Source organism: Lactuca saligna, chromosome 9 (genome assembly GCF_052625555.1).
Source record: "Lactuca saligna cultivar CGN05327 chromosome 9, ASM5262555v1, whole genome shotgun sequence".
In the NCBI taxonomy this organism is placed as follows: Eukaryota; Viridiplantae; Streptophyta; class Magnoliopsida; order Asterales; family Asteraceae; genus Lactuca; species Lactuca saligna.
This window is the reverse complement of record NC_136425.1, coordinates 96,465,619-96,484,835: the sequence shown is the minus strand read 5'-3', so window position 1 is coordinate 96,484,835 and position 19,217 is coordinate 96,465,619. Positions and strand designations below refer to the sequence as shown.

General features: G+C 38.9%; 1 protein-coding gene across 1 annotated transcript; it reads left to right on the top strand.

The window, feature by feature from the left end:
• The first annotated feature begins 6,969 nt into the window (after positions 1 to 6,969).
• LOC145016593 (uncharacterized) lies at positions 6,970 to 9,037 on the top strand. Its single transcript, XM_078974859.1, has 6 exons — positions 6,970 to 7,441; positions 7,610 to 7,731; positions 7,829 to 7,912; positions 8,021 to 8,023; positions 8,149 to 8,354; positions 8,416 to 9,037. Exons 1-6 carry the CDS (start codon positions 6,970 to 6,972, stop codon positions 9,035 to 9,037), a joined length of 1,509 nt encoding a protein of 502 aa, XP_078830985.1.
• Positions 9,038 to 19,217: the final 10,180 nt, after the last annotated feature.

Here is a 19,217-nt window from a genome sequence, read left to right as displayed (position 1 = left end):
TACAAGAATACCTAAACATCAGATACCGTAACCTCGAGTAGAACAAAGCATAAGTAATTTGGTGTTGTGCGCTGCGGTTAATCCGGGGCAGTTATGTAGTCGTGTCTAGGGTCAATATAGGTTGATCAACTATATTCATTCGAGACACGGCCAACATGTGCTTGGGAGTGACTCTGGTGTACAACATGCCTAAAACTTACCTAATATCCACACAATGATTCATCGTTGCAGCGAAACATAAAATACTATGGGAGTATTTTAGCCAAAGCCGATTACGTTGTAGAAATTCATTCCGAGTGTTGCTACTCACTCCTTCCTTAGCGATGGTTTATCTGCTTTGATAACTCTTTCCTGTTTTATCACTTAATAGAACTCTATATTTGTCATAATGAGATATCTCTTGTTCCATATCTCATGATTCAATTTAGAGGACTTATGATCCTTTCTTTCCTGGCTATTTTAGATCAAGATGCCTCCAAAGAAAAGACCCAGCTCAAAGAACAACAATCCTCCTCCACCACCACCTCCCTCTCCATTTGATCCCGCCATGTTCCATGCTGTTGTTACTGCTGCAGTGGTTGCTGCTATATCACAAATGAACCCCGGTGGTTCAGGCGGGCCAGGAGGTGGAACTCAGCCTCAAAACGTAGAAGGTAGCTAGGGAAACCGGAAGGAGTGTTCCTATAAAGACTTTATGAATGCCCTTCAATGGAACTAGAGGTGCCATTACCCTAACTCGATGGTTCGAGAAAATCGAATCTATCTTCGAAATCTGCGCCTGCTCTGAAACTGATAAGGTGAAGTTCACCGCCTGCACTTTCACCGATAATCCTTAACCCTACCTATAGCCGATGTTATGGGTTGGGAGATCATGAAGGAGCTTCTGCTTGTGGAGTACTTCCCTCGGGGTGAAATGCAGAAGCTGGAGCATGAACTCTAGAACTTGAAGATGAAGGGTTCCGATATCGCCACTTACACTTCCAGATTTGATGATTTGGCACCTCTCTGTCCGGGTATGGTTACCCTGGAAAGCAAGAAGATTAAGCGATTCATATGGGGGTTGACCCAGCCAACCAAGGGTAATGTCTTGGCTGTGAAGCCAAACACCTACGACAACGCCAAATGCCTAGCGCAAACTTTGATTGACCATGGTGACGACCTCGAGGAAGTGACCACTGCTCCTGAACCGGAAAAATAGAGCAGTGAAAATAAGAAGAAATCCTGGAGCAAACAGAAGAGTCAGAATTCACAAGGATCTTCCAAGAAGTAGCAAACTGTGGCAGTCCACGCTGCTACTACCCCGATTGCTGTATCTATCGTCAGTTCCACAACTCAAACACCTACTAGTAGTTATGCTGGTAACCTTCCTCGATGTGACAAGTGTAACATCCATCATAACTCCGCCCATGTCGTGAACCATCATGCTCTAACTGTGGCAATTAGGGCTACACTGCGCGAAGCTGCAAAATACCAACTCAATCAACCAATAAATCTTCCGGAGCGGGTGTCAGTCAGGCTTGTCACGGTTGTAGTGAAGTCAGGCATTTCAAAAGAAACTGCCCCAAGGCAGCAACAGCCTGCAACACCGGGAGAGTTCTAACTATGGGACGAGAGGAGGCAGTCACCTATCCCACTGTTGTCTTGGGTACGTTCCTTCTCGATAACTCTTATGCTAATATCCATTTCGATTCTGGTGTTGAAAGCAGTTTTGTTAGGCATTCATTCAAACATCTTCTTAAGAATAATCCACAACCATTAACCGAAACATTTACCATCAAGATGGCTAATGGTGAGAAATAGGATGCCAACGATATATTCCTAGGCTGTACCCTTACCCTGAACGATCATTCCTTTCCCATCGACCTAATGCCAGTTTACATAAAGAGCTTTGATGTTATCATTGGCATGGATTGGTTGAGTCCCAATCATGCATATATCCTTTGTTATGAAAAAGCCATCCATCTCAATCTCCCCTCTGGCCAAACTCTTATGATCTATGGCGATAAACTTAGCTCTAATCTTCGCATCATCTTGCATCAAAGCTCAAAAGCTTCTGCGAAAGGAGTGTTACACATTCCTAGCTCATGTAATCAATGAGAAACAGGAAGTTAAAGACCTCGAGAGCATCCCAGAAGTCTGCAACTTTCCTGATGTCTTTCCTAAAGAGCTCCCGGGAATTCCTCCCGAACGTCAAGTCAAGTTTCGTATTGACCTAATTTCTAGAGCTAATCCTGTAGCCAAATCTCCATATCGCTTAGCTTCGGAAGAAATGCAGGAGTTTTCCAGTCAACTCCATGAGCTACTCGGCGAAGGGTTCATCCGACCGAGTTCCTCACCTTGGGGAGCCCCGATTTTATTTGTGAAGAAGAAAGATGGATCTTTCCGGATGTGTATAGACTACCGCGAGTTAAACAAATTGACCGTCAAAAACCGTTATCCTCTTCCTCGAATAGATGAACTCTTCGATCAACTTCAGGGAGCCAGTTATTTCTCGAAGATAGACCTTAGATCAGGGTACCATTAGCTTCAAGTTCACGAGAATAATGTTTCCAAGACAGCATTCAGGACTCGATATGGTCAGTACGAGTTCGTAGTGATGCGCTTCGGTCTAACCAATGCACCGGATGTGTTCATGGACCTGATGAACCGGGTGTGTCATCCTTTTCTGGATAAGTTCGTCATCGTGTTCATTGAAGACATACTTGTCTACTCTAGAAGCAAAGAATATCACAAACAACACTTGAGGTTAGTGTTAGAAACTCTTAGAATGGAGAAGCTGTATGTGGAATTTTCCAAATGTGAATTCTGGATTCGGAAGGTAACTTTCCTTGGTCACATGGTAAGCGAGGAGGGTATACACGTGGACCCGTCCAAAATCAAGGTGATAGAGAATTGGTCAGCACCGATGACACCCACATAAATCTGTAAATTCTTGGGTCTCGCTGGCTACTATCGCAGGTTCATCCATAATTTTTCCAGAATCGCCAAACCCTTAACCACTTTGACACAGAAAGGTGTACCCTTTTGTTGGAGTGAAAAGCAAGACACCGCATTTCAAACTTTAAAGAGAGCCTTGTGTAGCGCACCTATCCTATCCCTGCCCGAAGGAATAGAGGATTTCGTTGTCTATTGTGATGCGTCCAATCAGGGCTTGGGCTGTGTGCTTATGCAGAGAGGAAAAGTTATTGCTCATGCCTCGAGATAGCTAAAGGCACACGAGGTTAACTATGTGACTCACGACCTGGAGCTAGGAGTAGTGGTCTTCGCACTGAAGATTTGGAGACATTATCTCTACAGAACTAAGTGCACAATCTTCACCGACCATAAAAGCCTGCAACATATCTTCGATCAGAAAGACTTAAACCTGAGACAGTGGCGATAGGTAGAGCTACTCAGTGACTACGAGTGTGAAATCCATTACCATCCCGGCAAGGCCAATGTGGTAGCAGATGCCCTTAGCCGAAAGGAGAGTTCAAGCCGCAAGGCAAAGACATTGATGATGACCATCCATTCCCACTTATCAGCACAGATCCGAGAACCCCAACTGGAAGCCCTAAAACCAGACAATGTGTTGAATGAAGCCTTGAAGGGAATCGATAAGAAATTTGAGATCAGAGGTGAAAGAGTCTACTGTTTCATGGATCGAAATCATGGACCGAGACGATCATCGAAATCCGAGAATGACTGAAAGCGTCACAAGACAAACAGAAGAGTTACACCAATAAACGACAGAAACCATTGGAATTACAGGTTGGAGATCGTGTCCTGTTGAAGTTCTCACCCTAGAAAGGCATGATACGCTTTGAACAGCACATAAAACTTAACCCGAGGTACGTAGGACCTTTCAAGATCCTCGCTAGGATCGATCCTGTAGCCTATAAACTCCGACTACCTCAAGAACTTAGCAACATCCACCTTGTCTTCCACGTCTCTAATCTTAAAAAGTGTCAATACGATGAAACCATCGTGATCCCTCTTGACGAGATCGAGATCAACGAAAACCTGAACTTCGTGGAAGAACCCATCGAAATCATGGATCAAGAGATCAAACGTACCAAAGAAAGTCGCATCCCGATAGTGAAGGTTCACTGGAATGCCAAGCGGGGACCCAAATTCACTTGGGAGCACAAAGACTCGATGAAACAGAAATATCCACATCTTTTTCCAAATCCATGTCTAAATTTCGGGACGAAATTCCCTCTAACGGGGGGATAATGTGACAATCCGAAAACTTTCCGTCACTGTGTCCCGTTTCTGTCAATAAAACCGTTCGTATTTAAATTTTTCTGTTAACTTTTGGATTATGTTAATTAAATTGAGACTTTTATTATGTATTCATGAGTGTTCAAATAAATTAGAAACATGTGAAAACACCCTCAATGTTTATTTGGAAAATTTTTAGTTTCGACCACGTCGGGTTACGACAACTAAATCGGGTACGACCAAAATCCTCGTTTTACGTCAGTATCGGGTAGATTTCCACTGGTCTTAAACTCAAACCATATATAAAGTTGAGAGGACCTCATTTGAAGCTTTTTCACTCTCTCTCACTACTCTCTCTCTAAAAATCCAAGTTTTGATCCAAAATCACCCATGTCAAGCTCCAAATTGGTAAGTAATCCATCCTAGCTGATAGTGTAGCATGTTTAGCTTTCAAATCCGTGTCTAAATCATCCAAAAGGGCCAAAAACTTGTGGTTACGGCCCAAGAACAATCCCAAACACTAAACACCCTTAAATGGGGTTTTGGAGCCCCAAAACCCTTCCAAACCACTTCTGGAGCTTAGATATAACTTAGGGGCTTACATGAATGGACTTAGAGCACCAAAATCTTAACATTTGGGGAGTAAACATGAGTTTACGGCCTAAGAGTATTCTTGGACCATAAACACCCCTTCTAAGGCCGTAAACACCTTTTAAGGTGTTAAAATACCCCCTAAACACCTCCTATGCCTTGGAAAAATGTCTAGAATCAACCACCATTGTGTTAGGGACCTTAAACATGAGAGAAACCACCTCCTTAGGAGATTATGGCCATAAATCCCCCACAGAATGGTTCCTAGGCTGTAAACTCCTATAAAGTGGTCAAATGGTGCCCTAACTTCCTTCCATGGCATGTACTTTAGACTAGAACCACTTATGCATAAACTAGAATCACCAAAACACAATAAGAAAGTGTATATGAGAGTTTATGGCCGTAAACTCCTAGTTTACAGTCGTAGACTCCTTAAAATGTTCCCTTTGATTGTTTAACCCCTTCCAATGCCTTAGAACTGAACCTAACCTGACTCCACTAGTGTTATAAGACCATTAAGCATCCAAGAGCACACCACCTATGAGTTTACGGCCATAAACTCATGGGGATATGGTCTATGGGCCGTAATCTCCCCTAGGAGTTTACTCTTGAAGAGCAAACTCCATATCTAGGCCTCACACCTCCTTAGATGCTACTCGGATCATTCCTAACACTTGAATTGAAGTGTTTTCGCGCCTCGGAGTGTATATTCTTATCTAATTAGTAATTCAAATTCTAATTAGATTCAATTATGTATCTATTCATATTACATAGGAACCTCACATGTATACAAGCCCCAAACTGACACTTAGCATCCAAAACCGACACATTCCTCGTCTGGTGAGTTCATACCCCTACACTTTTTCCCTGTTTTCAATGTTTTCAGGGGGGAATATAAGAAAAGGTACAAGAATATCTTGTACTCAAACATATGATTTCTTATGAAATGTTTCATATTCCGTATGCTTTTAACACTGGAAACCATATTAACCAACCGTTTAACTTGCAAAGTTAGTTTTCAAACTATTTGTGAAACTCGTTATAAGATGATATATTTTATATTTCACAAATGATTTTCCATATTATTACTGTTGAAAGCATCAACTTCAGAAGTTTTGATACATGCTTCGTAACACTTCCCCTATATACGAGAGTGAAGGACTAATGAACAGGATTTTCTAACGTGCTCAGTAACACTCCCCTGGATATGAGAGTGGAGGACTAACCAACAAGATTTTCTAACGTCCTCAGTAACACTCCCCCGGATACGAGAGTGGAGGACTAAACAACAGGATTGGAGACACGTCTTTGGTAACACTCCCTCGGACACGAGAGTGTAGGACTACCCCTGTAACCAGAATCTCCTGGAGGGAGAACGTGACTTGAGTCTATAGATCTATACGGGCTTAACTACCCCGCACCTGGCTGCTAGCTACAGTCGGACTGACAGGTCTACGGGTGACAAAAGTCATAACAACGATATTGGCCTAGTACGAGCCTTATCTAGTCTAATGTATGATTATGGAACTCGCAACTTAGATTATGAAAACTTTTCTACTTACTTATTAGTTTTATACACTTGTTAAAACTAATGTACTTTTCACGGATAACCTGGTTTTTAGAATACTTATCTTAACACTGCAAGTATGGTATATACTTGTACACTGCATTCCGAATCGATAACCAACTACAAAATTTTAAGGAAAATAACGGTTTCTCCTGGGATAACTGAATTGTTCTTAACCAGATTCTGTAGCAAACGGATAACCAAACTATTTTTATAAGAAAATATGGGATTTTCTTGGATAACAACTTTTTCAGAAAACCATAGGAAACTTGTTCTTTTACAGAAACAAAACGCTTATGAACTAACTAGATTTATGCTGATATTTTTAAAAGTGCTTGTATTCTCAAGTCAACATTAGACATGTATCTCGCGATCTTTTGGAGAAGATAGTGCATATTAGTAGTCTCATCTTTACTTTTGTTCATTTTGGATGTATATATCTATAATCATGTGTAACTTTACTTTCAAACAAATGTAAATACTTCTATGTAATGTAATGGTTGTGTTTACTATGCTTACTATGTACATTGGTTGTGATACTTACATGACGTCCTCCAACCCGGAGCGTTTCCGCCATCGGTTTCGGTGCGTGACAGTTCTTAGCTTAGATGGAGTGTAATGAACATAATAAGGAAGCACACAAACTTTCTTATGTTGAATTTCCTACCAAGTTTGTTTGGAAATTAAAGGATCGTTATTGGAAGCCAAGAGAAAAAGGATTTTCTATCGGTCGAATTCACACTGTCTCTCCTAATCTTGGCGAAGTATATTATTTGAGAATCCTTTTAAATAAAGTCAAAGGTCCGAAATGTTTTGCTGACATTTGTACAGTTAATGGGCATGTGTGGGCTACTTTTAGAGAGGCATGTTATGCTCTTGGACTTTTGGAAGATGATAAAGAATATATTGATGCAATTGAGGAAGCTAGTCATTCAGGTTTTGGATATTATTTGTGTTATCTATTTGTAACTATGCTTAAGTCGACTAGTTTGTCTAGACCATACTTTGTCTGGGAAAATACTTGGCAATACTTATCAGATGGAATTCTCTACAATCAACAACTAAGATTAATGACACCAGGTAATATGTTAATTTTCACTATTTAAATTAATGTTTTACTTATTAATTCTTACATAATATATTATATTTATGCAATAAAAATTGTTATATGATTTTATATATATTAACAGTAAGTTTGAATTTTATATGCTTATATATCTAAAAAAAATAACTTGCAAATTTTTACAGGTTTATCACTTTCTGAGGATCAAGTTAAGAACTTGACACTTTATGAGATTGAAAAAATTTTAGTCCAGAATAATTCAACCCTCAAAGATTTTGATGGAATGCCTTACCCTGATAATGAGTCTGTATCTTCTTCAAATAATCAATTGATTACTGAGTAGCTAGATTTTGACAGGACGACTCTATTGCAAGAGTTTTATCAGCTACTTGGTTCATTAACAGATGAACGAAGAGGTGTTTTCGACGATATTATCACAAATGTTAAACAAAAGAAAGGAGGTGTCTTTTTTGTTTATGGTTACAGAGGTACAGGGAAATGATTTCTCTAGAAAACAGTATCCGCAGCTTTAAGATCGCAGTGTGAAATCATGTTAAATGTTGCTTTAAGTGGTATTGCTTGCTTAATATTGACAGGAGGTAGGACAACGCACTCTCGATTTATAATCCCTTTAAATCTTACTGAGAATTCATTTTGTTCTATAACGCCGGAAAGTGATGTTGCATAATTGTTAAAAAAAATATCATTGATTATATTGGACAAGGCACCCACGATTCATAAGCATGCTTTTGAATTTTTGGATAAATCTTTGAAGGATATATTGGGTTGGCATCTTCGTAGCAACTCAAAATTGCCATTTGGAGGAAAAGCAATTGTTTTTGGAGGCGATTTCAGACAAATTCTACCTATTGTTCCTAATGGAAGTAGACAAGACATTGTCAATGCTTCAATAAGTTCCTCCTATATTTGGTCAAATTGCAAGGTCTTAAGATTAACAAAAAAACATGAGGTTAAATCTTCAAACATCTAGTATTGAAGAAATAGCCACATTTGCAAAATGGATTTTGAATATAGGTGAAGGAAAGGTTGGTGGCTTAAACGACACCTATGCAATTATTGATATACCAGACGATATTATCATTATAGGTTCATTAGATCCTATTGGTTCATTAATTACATTTGTCTATCCTTCAATTGTTGAAAATGCCAATAATCCGATGTTTTTTCAAGAAAGAGCAATCCTTGCACCGAAAAATGAAGTTGTTCAAGAAATAAACAATTGTTTGTTATCATTATTTCCTGGAGATGAAAAAGCATACTTAAGTTCAGACAGTCTTTGTCAATCGGATTTTGTACACGATGACTTTGACGAATCTTTATACTCTCCTGATGTTCTAAATGGCCTTAGACCTTCAGGTTTTCCAATTCATAAATTGGTATTAAAAGTCGGTGTTTCGGTTATGTTATTGAGGAATATTGACCAAAAATACGGTTTGTGTAATGGAACAAGGCTGCAAGTTATAGCATTGGGTAACCGTGTTATAGAAGCAGAGATAATTTCTGGAAGTAATATAGGAAAACGTACGTTTATACCAAGAATGTCACTGACCCCGTCGGATAAAAGGATTCTTTTCACCTTTCAGCGAAGATAGTTTCCATTTGCTGTATGTTTTGCGATGACAATAAACAAAAGTCAAGGACAATCGCTATCCAAGGTTGGTTTGTTTTTGAGACAACCAGTGTTTACTCGTGGATAGTTCTATGTTGCATTGTCTAGAGTTAAAAGCAGAGACGGATTGAAAATATTAATTTTAGACAACAAAGGAAACCCTATCAATAAGACATCTAATGTTGTATTCAAAAAAGTATTTGGAAATTTATGATTTGTAAAACTTTTTTAGAATATTTCGTTAATGATTTTTTTTTTATATTTTCGGTTTAATTACATAATTATTCAATAAAGTCTTCACTTATATGTGTTGTATTATTTTAATAATTCGTTGATGTTCAAAATTTTATCTTATTTATTTTAAGAAACCCATGTAATACACGGGTCTTAAACCTAGTAATTTTAATACAAGTGTGTTCAGTGGTTTATAAGACAACAAAATAAGAATCAAAATAAAAGATGAGTCTTGTATGTGCTCCATCTTCTCAAAAGCTAGCATCGGTACCTATCTACTGATGACCTGAGAATACAAGCTATTTTAAAAGAGTTTATCAGCATTAAAGCTGGTAAGTTCATAAGTATTTTAATGTCATTATTTGTATCAAAATGTTTGAAACAGTGTTTGATGTACGAATTTGTAAACGTTTGTAGTAAAAGTATGTGAATGTTTGTAAATGTTTTAACTCCTCGAAAATCCTATATTTCTACTAAAAGTAGCCTTCTTCCAAGGAACGACTGTTATGTAAGTTTGTTTCTTGTAAAAGTGTATAATTATCCCAAGTGTAACTATCATTATCAAAATATAGTTTGTTCATTAAGGTTCAAGTGAAGTGATCACCAAATAACTGTAAAGGGTAAATTAATGTAGTACTATAGTGTTGTATTATTATAACTACTGTTGTACTAACTACCTTAAAACGGATTTATATTAAGGTATTATATGATTAATTGTACCATGCTATCGACTATGAACACGACGATGTAAGATGTCGAAAGTAATGACATTTGGGAATCGTAGACTTGAAGGTCCCACTGTAGCTAGCAGCAAGGTGTAGGATAATTAATCCAGTATAGATCTATACGCAAAATCATGCTCTACCTCCAGGATATTCTAGATACAAATCTGGTCATGGCAGTGAAGATATGCTCCGAAACAATGGATCACATTTATGTTATTGTATACTTGTATATGTAATGTATGTACTAGTGTAGTGAATGTATTTATTCTCATCATAGTATCGTTGTATAGTTTCTCATAATAGTATATCATTGTATACTTTCTCATAATAGTAAGTATTGACTCATTAATGAATTGACTCTTTGTATGTTTCATTGAACTAGTTGTAATGAGTAGTATATCCCTAACTATACCTATTATAGTTACTGTTAGAATTGTTTGTATGACTGAATGTATTGAACTAAGATAAACACCTTTATATCTATACATATATACATAATATATAATTAAGGATCCAACAACACTCGAACAATCAATAGGGTAATCTAAGTCCACAATCAAATAAGGAACATGAAATAAAATGAGTTGGCAGTCCTAAGTCTTTCAATCGTTACTTATATAACTATATATGTAATAGACATAGTTTTAACAATATATAAGTTTAAAAGCTGTAATAGAAAAGGATTGGTGCATAAAAGTGAGTTTGATAGGATGTTTAACATGTAAAATAGTTTGATAAGCAGTTTGAAGTCATTTGTTTAGAAAAAACAGTTCGAAAGTATAGTAAATCCATATGTTTAATAGTTATTAATCACATGTGATTGATATAATAACCTTGATGTTCAACTTGTATTCCCCGCTATAAAAGCATTTAAAGTCATTTAAAAGGTTGCTTAAGGGTTATGAACTCACCTGTAGCGAGTGATGCAACGGTAGAATCGGTTTAGGAGGTTGAGTGTCAATTGTGGATTTGCGCACAAACGAGTCCTATTAACCAGATAATGACATATTTATGTATACAATTAGTGTTTGGAACAACTAATTATTGAATTGGGATCACCTTAGGGACTAGTATACACTTATATTGAAGTGTTACAATCATATATGATTGTATATAAGGTGTGTATGGCTATACAAGGGAGTGATTGGTCAAAATACACCATATTGGTGTGTGTGCGGCCAGGGTGTGTGTGTGCGGTGGAACACTCCATATGAAGTGTGTCAAAACATATTTTAAGGCCTTAGAACCCATCTAGGAAGGTTTCTCACTTCATGTTCTAGCCTTATATGGAGTTTATTTCCATTTTAGGACCTAAAAGGGGTGTGTATGGTTGCACATGGTGTGTGCGGCCGTACACACTTGAAACAAGTTATAACAAGTATATACACGTTATAGAGGCTTGAAAAGGGTGATTTAGGGTTCAAAACTTAGTGTGTGTTCTTGGTGTTCGTGAAGATCTAACACCAAAAACGTGATTTCCTGGATCAAAGTAGGGAAGAAGGATGGATCAGAGTAGGGAAGAAGGCTAGTTAAGTTCAAGTATCAACAAATCAAAGGAAGTATGACTGATTTTTATGAAGAACAAGATGAATATTTGGATGATACTTGAGCAAAAACATGTTCCAGCTTTCAAGGAGTGGGAAAAGGGTTCAAAAATGACTAAGGTTGACTTATATAGGTAGGAGTGTGTGGCTAGGTTGGGTGTGCAGCCGCGCACTCGGGTGTATGGCCTCACACTCATGTGTGCAGCCGCACACTCCGTTTGGCCTACACATGCTTCCTACGACTCAAGTTAACCCATTCCTAGGCTCACACCTTGATTATACTAGGTTTAGAACACTTAAATAGACCCCAATCTGTCACACCCCGAAAACCGAAGGCGGAAACATTTCCGGGGCGAACTCCACGTTGAGTATCAAACCAATGCACATAGTAAGAAAAGTAAACAACCATTAAATTACATATATAAAAGTTTACATTTGTTTCAAAAGTAAATTGTACAAGTGTGATACATAGTATATATGAACAACATGAGATGAGTCTTCTACGCACTCCGTCTTTGCCAAAAGTGATCGTCGGGTACCTGTCTAATGCGGACCTGAGAATACAAGTGGTTTGAAAATCAGCATAAAGCGGGTGAGTTGATAAGCGTTTTGTTTTGTGAAAAGAACGAGTTCCTTTGGTTTCCTGAAAAAGTGGTTAACCAAGAAAATCCCATATTTTCTTAAAAAGATTGGTTATTGTTTCTCAACATGTAAAGTAAAGTTGTACACTGAAAACACATTTACTCTTGCAAAAATGTACTGTTAGGTTATCTGGTTCGATATATTGTTCTGGTTATGTACCAATGTATTCCCTGAAAAGTCCCATACTTTCCTGATTATGTGTTACTGATTGTGAAAGATGTAAAGTTATCTAGTTTATTACACTTTTCTAGTTATGTAAACGTTCCCCAGGAAACTCCCATACTTTCCTAAATGTTGGTTATCAATGTAAAAGATGTATTCTGTAAAACGTGGTTATGTTTAATTTTATCCCCGGGAAAACCCCATGTTTTCCTGAATGTGTGTGTGTAAACTGTTACCGATCCCGATTATGATCAATGTTATCCCCAGGAAAACCCCATGTTTTTCCTGAATGTGTGTATTTGTGAACTGTTACCGATTCCGATTATGTTCAAATGTACATTAGTTTTATTACGTACATAAAACTAATAAATAAGTGTAAAGCCTTAATAATCTTGATTGCGAGTCCTTAACCATACTTCAGACTAGATATGACTCTGGCCAGGGCCAATATCCTTTTTATGACTTTCGTCACCCTTAAACCTTTCAGTTCGGCTGTAGCTAGCGGCCAGGTGCGGGATTGTCAGTCCCGTATAGATCTATACACTTAAGCCACGCTCTCCTATGTTCGGAGATTCTGGTTACAAGGGTAGTCCTCCACTCTCTCGAGCCAAGGAAGTGTTACAGAGGACGTGTCTCCAATATTTAAGATTTCCCTTTACTTCTCGTGCCTAGGGAAGTAGTATCTATGACTATCTAAGTTATAATGGATCATGTCCTTTACACTCGAGCCTAGGTGTTTTATTAAGGACATTACAATGTTTTATGTATTCTAAAGGTGTCTGTCCTTTACACTCGAGCCTAGGTGTGTTATTAAGGACATTACGATTGATTTATGTTTTCTAATGGTGTTTGTCTTTTATACTCGTGCCTAGGGTGTTTTATTACAGACTTTACATATGATTTATAATCTCAATCAATATAAGTGTGAACAATCAATTGTAAAATATACAACATAACGATATATAATAAGAATTGAAAATCGGTTTGAACAAACAACTCTGCGAGTTAAAACAGTTTGTTAGTAAGTTTTCAATTCTTAAAAGTGTGAGAATTATGAAACCATTTAAAATGAAATAATGAATTTAAGTACAAGATATCCTTGTACTTTTGCTTGTATTCCCCCCTGAAATCATTTAAAAATCATTGAAAAAGGGTAGGGGTATGAACTCACCGGTCGAGAAGCGTGTCAGATTGGATGCTAAGTATCAGTTCGGGGCTTGATAACGCGTGAGGTTCCTATGTAATATGAAATGATATGCAAATGTATCTAATTAGACTTTAAATCCTAATTAGATATGATTATACACTCCAAGACGCGAAAACACTTCAAATCAAGTGTTTGGAGTGCCCTGGGTGACATCTAGGGACGTATATGGCTAGGATATGGAGTTTACTCCTCAAGAATAAACTCATAAGAGGGTTTACGGTTCTAATGACTCATTCCCAATGAGTTTACGGCCGTAAACTCATGGTTGGTGTGTTCTTGGATGCCAAATGGTCATACAATGCACACGGGAAGGTTCTAGGGTCGATTTCATGGCTTAGGAAGTGATCGGGACTTGAAATGGCCTTGAGAAATGAGTTTAAGGTCTAAGGAGATGTTCTTGGGGACTTTACTACCTTAAACTCATGAGTTTACAACCATAAACTCATGTTTGTCCATGAATTAAGGCCTTTGATGGTTGTAATTCAATCACATGTGATTCTAGGTCCAAAACCAAGTCTTTCAAGGGATTAAAGGCACCTTAACACCCTTTGTTGGGTGTTTACGGTCTAAGGAGGTGGGTTTATCATCCAAGAATGTTCTTGGGCCATAAACTCAAGTTTGATGCATTTGAGGATGTTTTTGTGCATCACATGAAGGTTTATGAGGTTCTACACTCCCATGGAAGCATTTTGAAGGTGTTTAAGGGCATTTTGACTCATTAACATGAGTTTATGGTCCATGAATGAGGGTTTATGGTCCAAGAACATGCTTCGGCCATAAACTCATGTCCATACATCATATGTTATGATTTTGGGGTCCTAATCTCATGCATGCAAGTCTAAAGGTCTTACCTAATCACTAGAAGTGATTTGGAGGAGTTTTGGGGCTTCAAAACCCTCTCAAGGGGTGTTCACGGTTTTGGGAGGGTCCCTAGACCGTAAACACTTGTTCATGGGTGTTTTTAGGTGATTCAAACATAGATTTGCATGCCAATCAAATTAGATAACAAGTTAGGTTAGATTGCTTACCAAATTGAGGCTTGAAAGGAGGCTTTTGGACTAATTTCGAGTTCTAGAGAGAGAGTATTGAGAGAAAGTTTTCAGAAAGAGAGTAAAAGCCTCAAAATGATGTCATTCAATCCCTTATATAGGGGTTGAGTTTGTGGCCCGGAGGAATTTTCCCGGATACTGCCGTTAGTGCTTTTGGTCGCACCCGATAGAGTTGCCGTAATTACGACTTAAATAAAACTAAATATTTTCTAAATGAAATAGAAAATATTTTAATGTTTTTTTTTTAAATTTATTCTAACATTATTAAAACATTAATAGAAGTCGCAATAATTTAATTAAAACAAAGTTAACGGCAAATTTTGGAACTTAACGACTTTGTTAACGAAAACGGGTTTCAAATGATGGAACGAACTTTGGGATGTCACATTATCCCCCCGTTAGCGGGAATTTCGTCCCGAAATTCAGAATTAAGATACAAATCATGAAATGAAAGAGATGCGGATGGATCAGATGCTCCGGGTTCTCACGCTCCCAGGTGACATTGGGTCTCCGCTTGACTTTCCAGCGAACCCTCACTATCGGGACGCTTCTTGGTTTCGTTGGGTAGATACTTCTTAAAGACCGAGATGTGAAGTACCAGAGGAATGTTACTCAGTTTTGAGGGTAGCCAAAGTTTGAAGGTTATAGAATCGATCCTACGAGGATCGCAAAGGGTCTAATGTATCATGAGGGAAGTAGTTTGCACTCCTCAAAGCATATCATGCTTTCTCTGGGATAAAGCCTTCAATAGGACACACACTTCGACATGAAAGCACATCTTCATGGAGCCGAGTAGCTAAGGGTCTGGTGGTTCTAGAAGAAACTTTTGGGTAGTTCTGCGATAATAATCGATGGGACCTAAGAATCGACAGGTTTCTGTGGGTATTTTCCGGGTGCCGACTAATTCCCTATCGCCTTAGTTGTTGGAAAGGTTCACCGGTATGACTGCTTTGCTTATCTACATTACAGGAAAGTGGTTTGACCGAAGGGCACCACTACTATCTCGTAGTGATCGTATCAAGTCCTGGTTGCTGTCTTGGACACATCGTCCTTACTAAGGTTTTGGCTACGAGGTAATTTTAGGGATAAGGTCGATGTGAGACTTGACTACGCGTTTGGAAGGAATTATCGAGAATTTTCGGGAAAGGCATCGGGGAAAGAGTTGCAGACTTCTCGTTTCCCAAATATCACATGGACGAGGAATGCATGGGAAACTTTCTAAGCTTGGATGCACGAAGATGCGAAGGTTTGATGCCGATGATCACGAAAGTCGGGTCGGGGGAAAGATTCGAACGGATGACACTTTCGAAGTCAAGGATAACAGCATGAATGAGGCTCGGTCAATTCATGCCAAAGATGGCATCAAAGCATTTCATGAAAAGTTTACCAGTAGATCGAATGGAAAGGAATAATCATCCGAATTGAGGATACGATCTATGGATATGGAGTTAGTGTTCTCCTTCTCACTTGATAACCATCTCGACGGTACACGTTTTCGATTAATAATGAAGGATAAGGTTTAGAAAGATGTTTGAATGGACGTTTAACAATTTCTTTCAGCATTAGAATCGAAAAGAATCACATGCATAAGATTTACCGAGGGAAATATACGTGTGGCGACGATGGGATCGGTGGCTGTCTCCTCTTGTCCAATCGCTAGAACTCTTCCGGTGTTGCCAGATGTTACTACCTTAGGGCAGTTTCGCTTGTAATGTCCAACTTCTCCACAACCATAGCAGGCCCGACCAATGCCCACTCCGGAAGCTTGACTGGTTGATTGGGTTGGTGTCTTACAGTTTTTCGCCATGTGACCCTTCATGCCACAACTGTTGCAAAATACCTCTATACATGGACCGGAAGTAAGGTGATGATAGTTGCACTTGTCACAACTAGGAAGGGTTCCAGCATACCTACTGGCGGGTTTTCGAGCTGAGGATCCAGCAACAGAGATAGTTGCAGGGGTAGTAGCAGCGTAAACTGCCACAGTTTGTTGCCTCTTCGAAGACTCTTGCGATATCTGACATTCCTTCTTCTTACCAAATTTTCTTTTCTCACCACTCCTCTCTGTCGGTTCAAGAGTGGTAGATGCTTCTTCCAAGTCATCACTATGGTCTATTAGGATTCGTGCTAAACATTTAGCGCTGTCGTATGTGTCTGGTCTCGTAGCTATGACATTCCTTTTGTTGGCTGGGTCAGTCCCCAGATGAATCTCTCTATCTTCTTACTCTCCAGGGTAACCATTCCCGGACAGAGTAGCGCCAGGTCATCAAACCTGGAAGTGTAAATGACAATATCAGAACCCTTTATCTTCAAGTTCCAGAGTTCGTGTTCTAACTTCTACATTTCGCCCCGAGGGCAGTACTCAGCCAGCAGAAGATCCTTCATGGCCTCCCAACCCATGGAATTAGCTACGGGTAAAGTTAGGGATTTGACTCGGCTGTTCCACCAAGTCAGGGCTTTGTCGATAGAGGTACAGACGGCGAACTTCACCTTATCAGATTCTGAGCAGGCACAAATTACAAAGATTGATTCGGTTTTCTCGAACCATCGGGTGAGGGAAATGTCACCTCCAGTGCCATCAAAGGATGTGGGTTTTGCATTCGTGAAGTCTTTATAGGAACCACCTCTTTGGTGTCCCTGACTATATTCAAGGTTCTGGGGTTGGGGACCACCTCCTGAACTTTCCAGGTTTCTTTGTGACATGGCGGCTACCATTGCGGCAGTAAGAACTGCCTGAAGCGATGCAAGATCAAATTGAGGAGGAGGTGGTGGCGGAGGACGATTGTTGTTGTTCTTTGCGCTGGGTCTATTTCTTGGAGGCATCTTGATCTAATAAGATCAATAAAGAGAGGATGATAAGTACTCCGAATTGAATCAAGAGATATGACAGTTATATATTCCGTATAAGCGATAAAACACGAAGGAGTTAGCAAAATAGAAGATTTATCGCTAGAGAAATGATCAGAGAAACAACGCTCGATTGAGGATTTCTAACAAGGATTGGCTCGAGAAATACTCCCATAGTATTTCATGGTTTGCTTACGACACTGGCTCAGTGTTTGTGGCATCTGGGTAAGTTTTAGGCAAGCCGCACACCACAGTCACTCCCAAGCACATGTTGGTCGTGTCTCGAATGAATATAGTTGGCCAAGCTATATTGATCCTAGACACGACTACATAACTGCCCAGGTTTAACCGCAGTACTCAACACCCATTTACTTAGGTTTTTTTCTACTTGTAGTTACGGATCTCGACGGTTCGGTATACATATATACCTTTGAAAATACAAATATTTTTAAGGATACTTTTAGTTGAGAGCACTTAGGCCCCTTAGTGTTTATAGTTTTATACCATTTAAGGTTTGGTATACTTAGTTCACTATAAACAAGGGCTCTGATACCAATCTGTCACACCCCGAAAACCGAAGGCGGAAACATTTTCGGGGCGAACTCCACGTTGAGTATCAAACCAATGCACATAGTAAGAAAAGTAAACAACCATTAAATTACATATATAAAAGTTTACATTTGTTTCAAAAGTAAATTGTACAAGTGTGATACATAGTATATATGAACAACATGAGATGAGTCTTCTACGCACTCCGTCTTCGCCAAAAGTGATCGTCGGGTACCTGTCTAATGCGGACCTGAGAATACAGACCTGAGAATACAAGCGGTTTGAAAATCAACATAAAGCTGGTGAGTTCATAAGTGTTTTGTTTTATGAAAAGAACGAGTTCCTTTGGTTTCCTGAAAAAGTGGTTAACCAAGAAAATCCCATATTTTCTTAAAAAGATTGGTTATTGTTTCTCAACATGTAAAGTAAAGTTGTACGCTGAAAACACGTTTACTCTTGCAAAAATGTACTGTTAGGTTATCTGGTTTGATATATTGTTCTGGTTATGTACCAATGTATTCCCAAAAAAGTCCCATACATTCCTGATTATGTGTTACCGATTGTGAAAGATGTAAAGTTATCTAGTTTATTACACTTTTCTAGTTATGTAAACGTTCCCCAGGAAAGTCCCATACTTTCCTAAATATTGGTTATCAATGTAGAAGATGTATTCTGTAAAACGTGGTTATGTTTAATGTTATCCCCAGGAAATCCCCATGTTTTCCTGAATGTGTGTGTGTGAACTGTTACCGATTCCGATTATGATTAATGTTATCCCCAGGAAAACCCAATGTTTTTCCTGAATGTGTGTGTGTGTGTGAATTGTTACCGATTCTGATTATGTTCAAATGTACATTAGTTTTATTACGTACATAAAACTAATAAATAAGTGTAAAGCCTTAATAATCTTGATTGCGAGTCCTTAACCATACTTCAGACTAGATATGACTCGGGCCAGGGACAATATCCTTTTTATGACTTTTGTCACCCTTGAACCTTTTGGTTCGGCTGTAGCTAGCAGCCAGGTGCGGGATTTTCAGTCCCGTATAGATCTATACACTCAAGCTACGCTTTCCTACGTTCGGAGATTCTGGTTATAGGGGTAGTCCTCCACTCTCTCGAGCCAAGGAAGTGTTACAGAGGACGTGTCTCCAATCTTTAAGATTTCCCTTTACTTCTCATGCCTAGGGAAGTAGTATCTATG

Excerpts from the sequence above, each read along its gene's own strand:
- LOC145016593 (XM_078974859.1), top strand. The coding sequence starts at position 6,970 with ATGGAGTGTAATGAACATAATAAGGAAGCACACAAACTTTCTTATGTT. Across the intron at positions 7,732-7,828 it reads CTTACCCTGATAATGAGTCT|ATGAACGAAGAGGTGTTTTC; the intron begins GTATCTTCTTCA and ends GTTCATTAACAG. Across the intron at positions 8,355-8,415 it reads ATAAGTTCCTCCTATATTTG|TATTGAAGAAATAGCCACAT; the intron begins GTCAAATTGCAA and ends TCAAACATCTAG.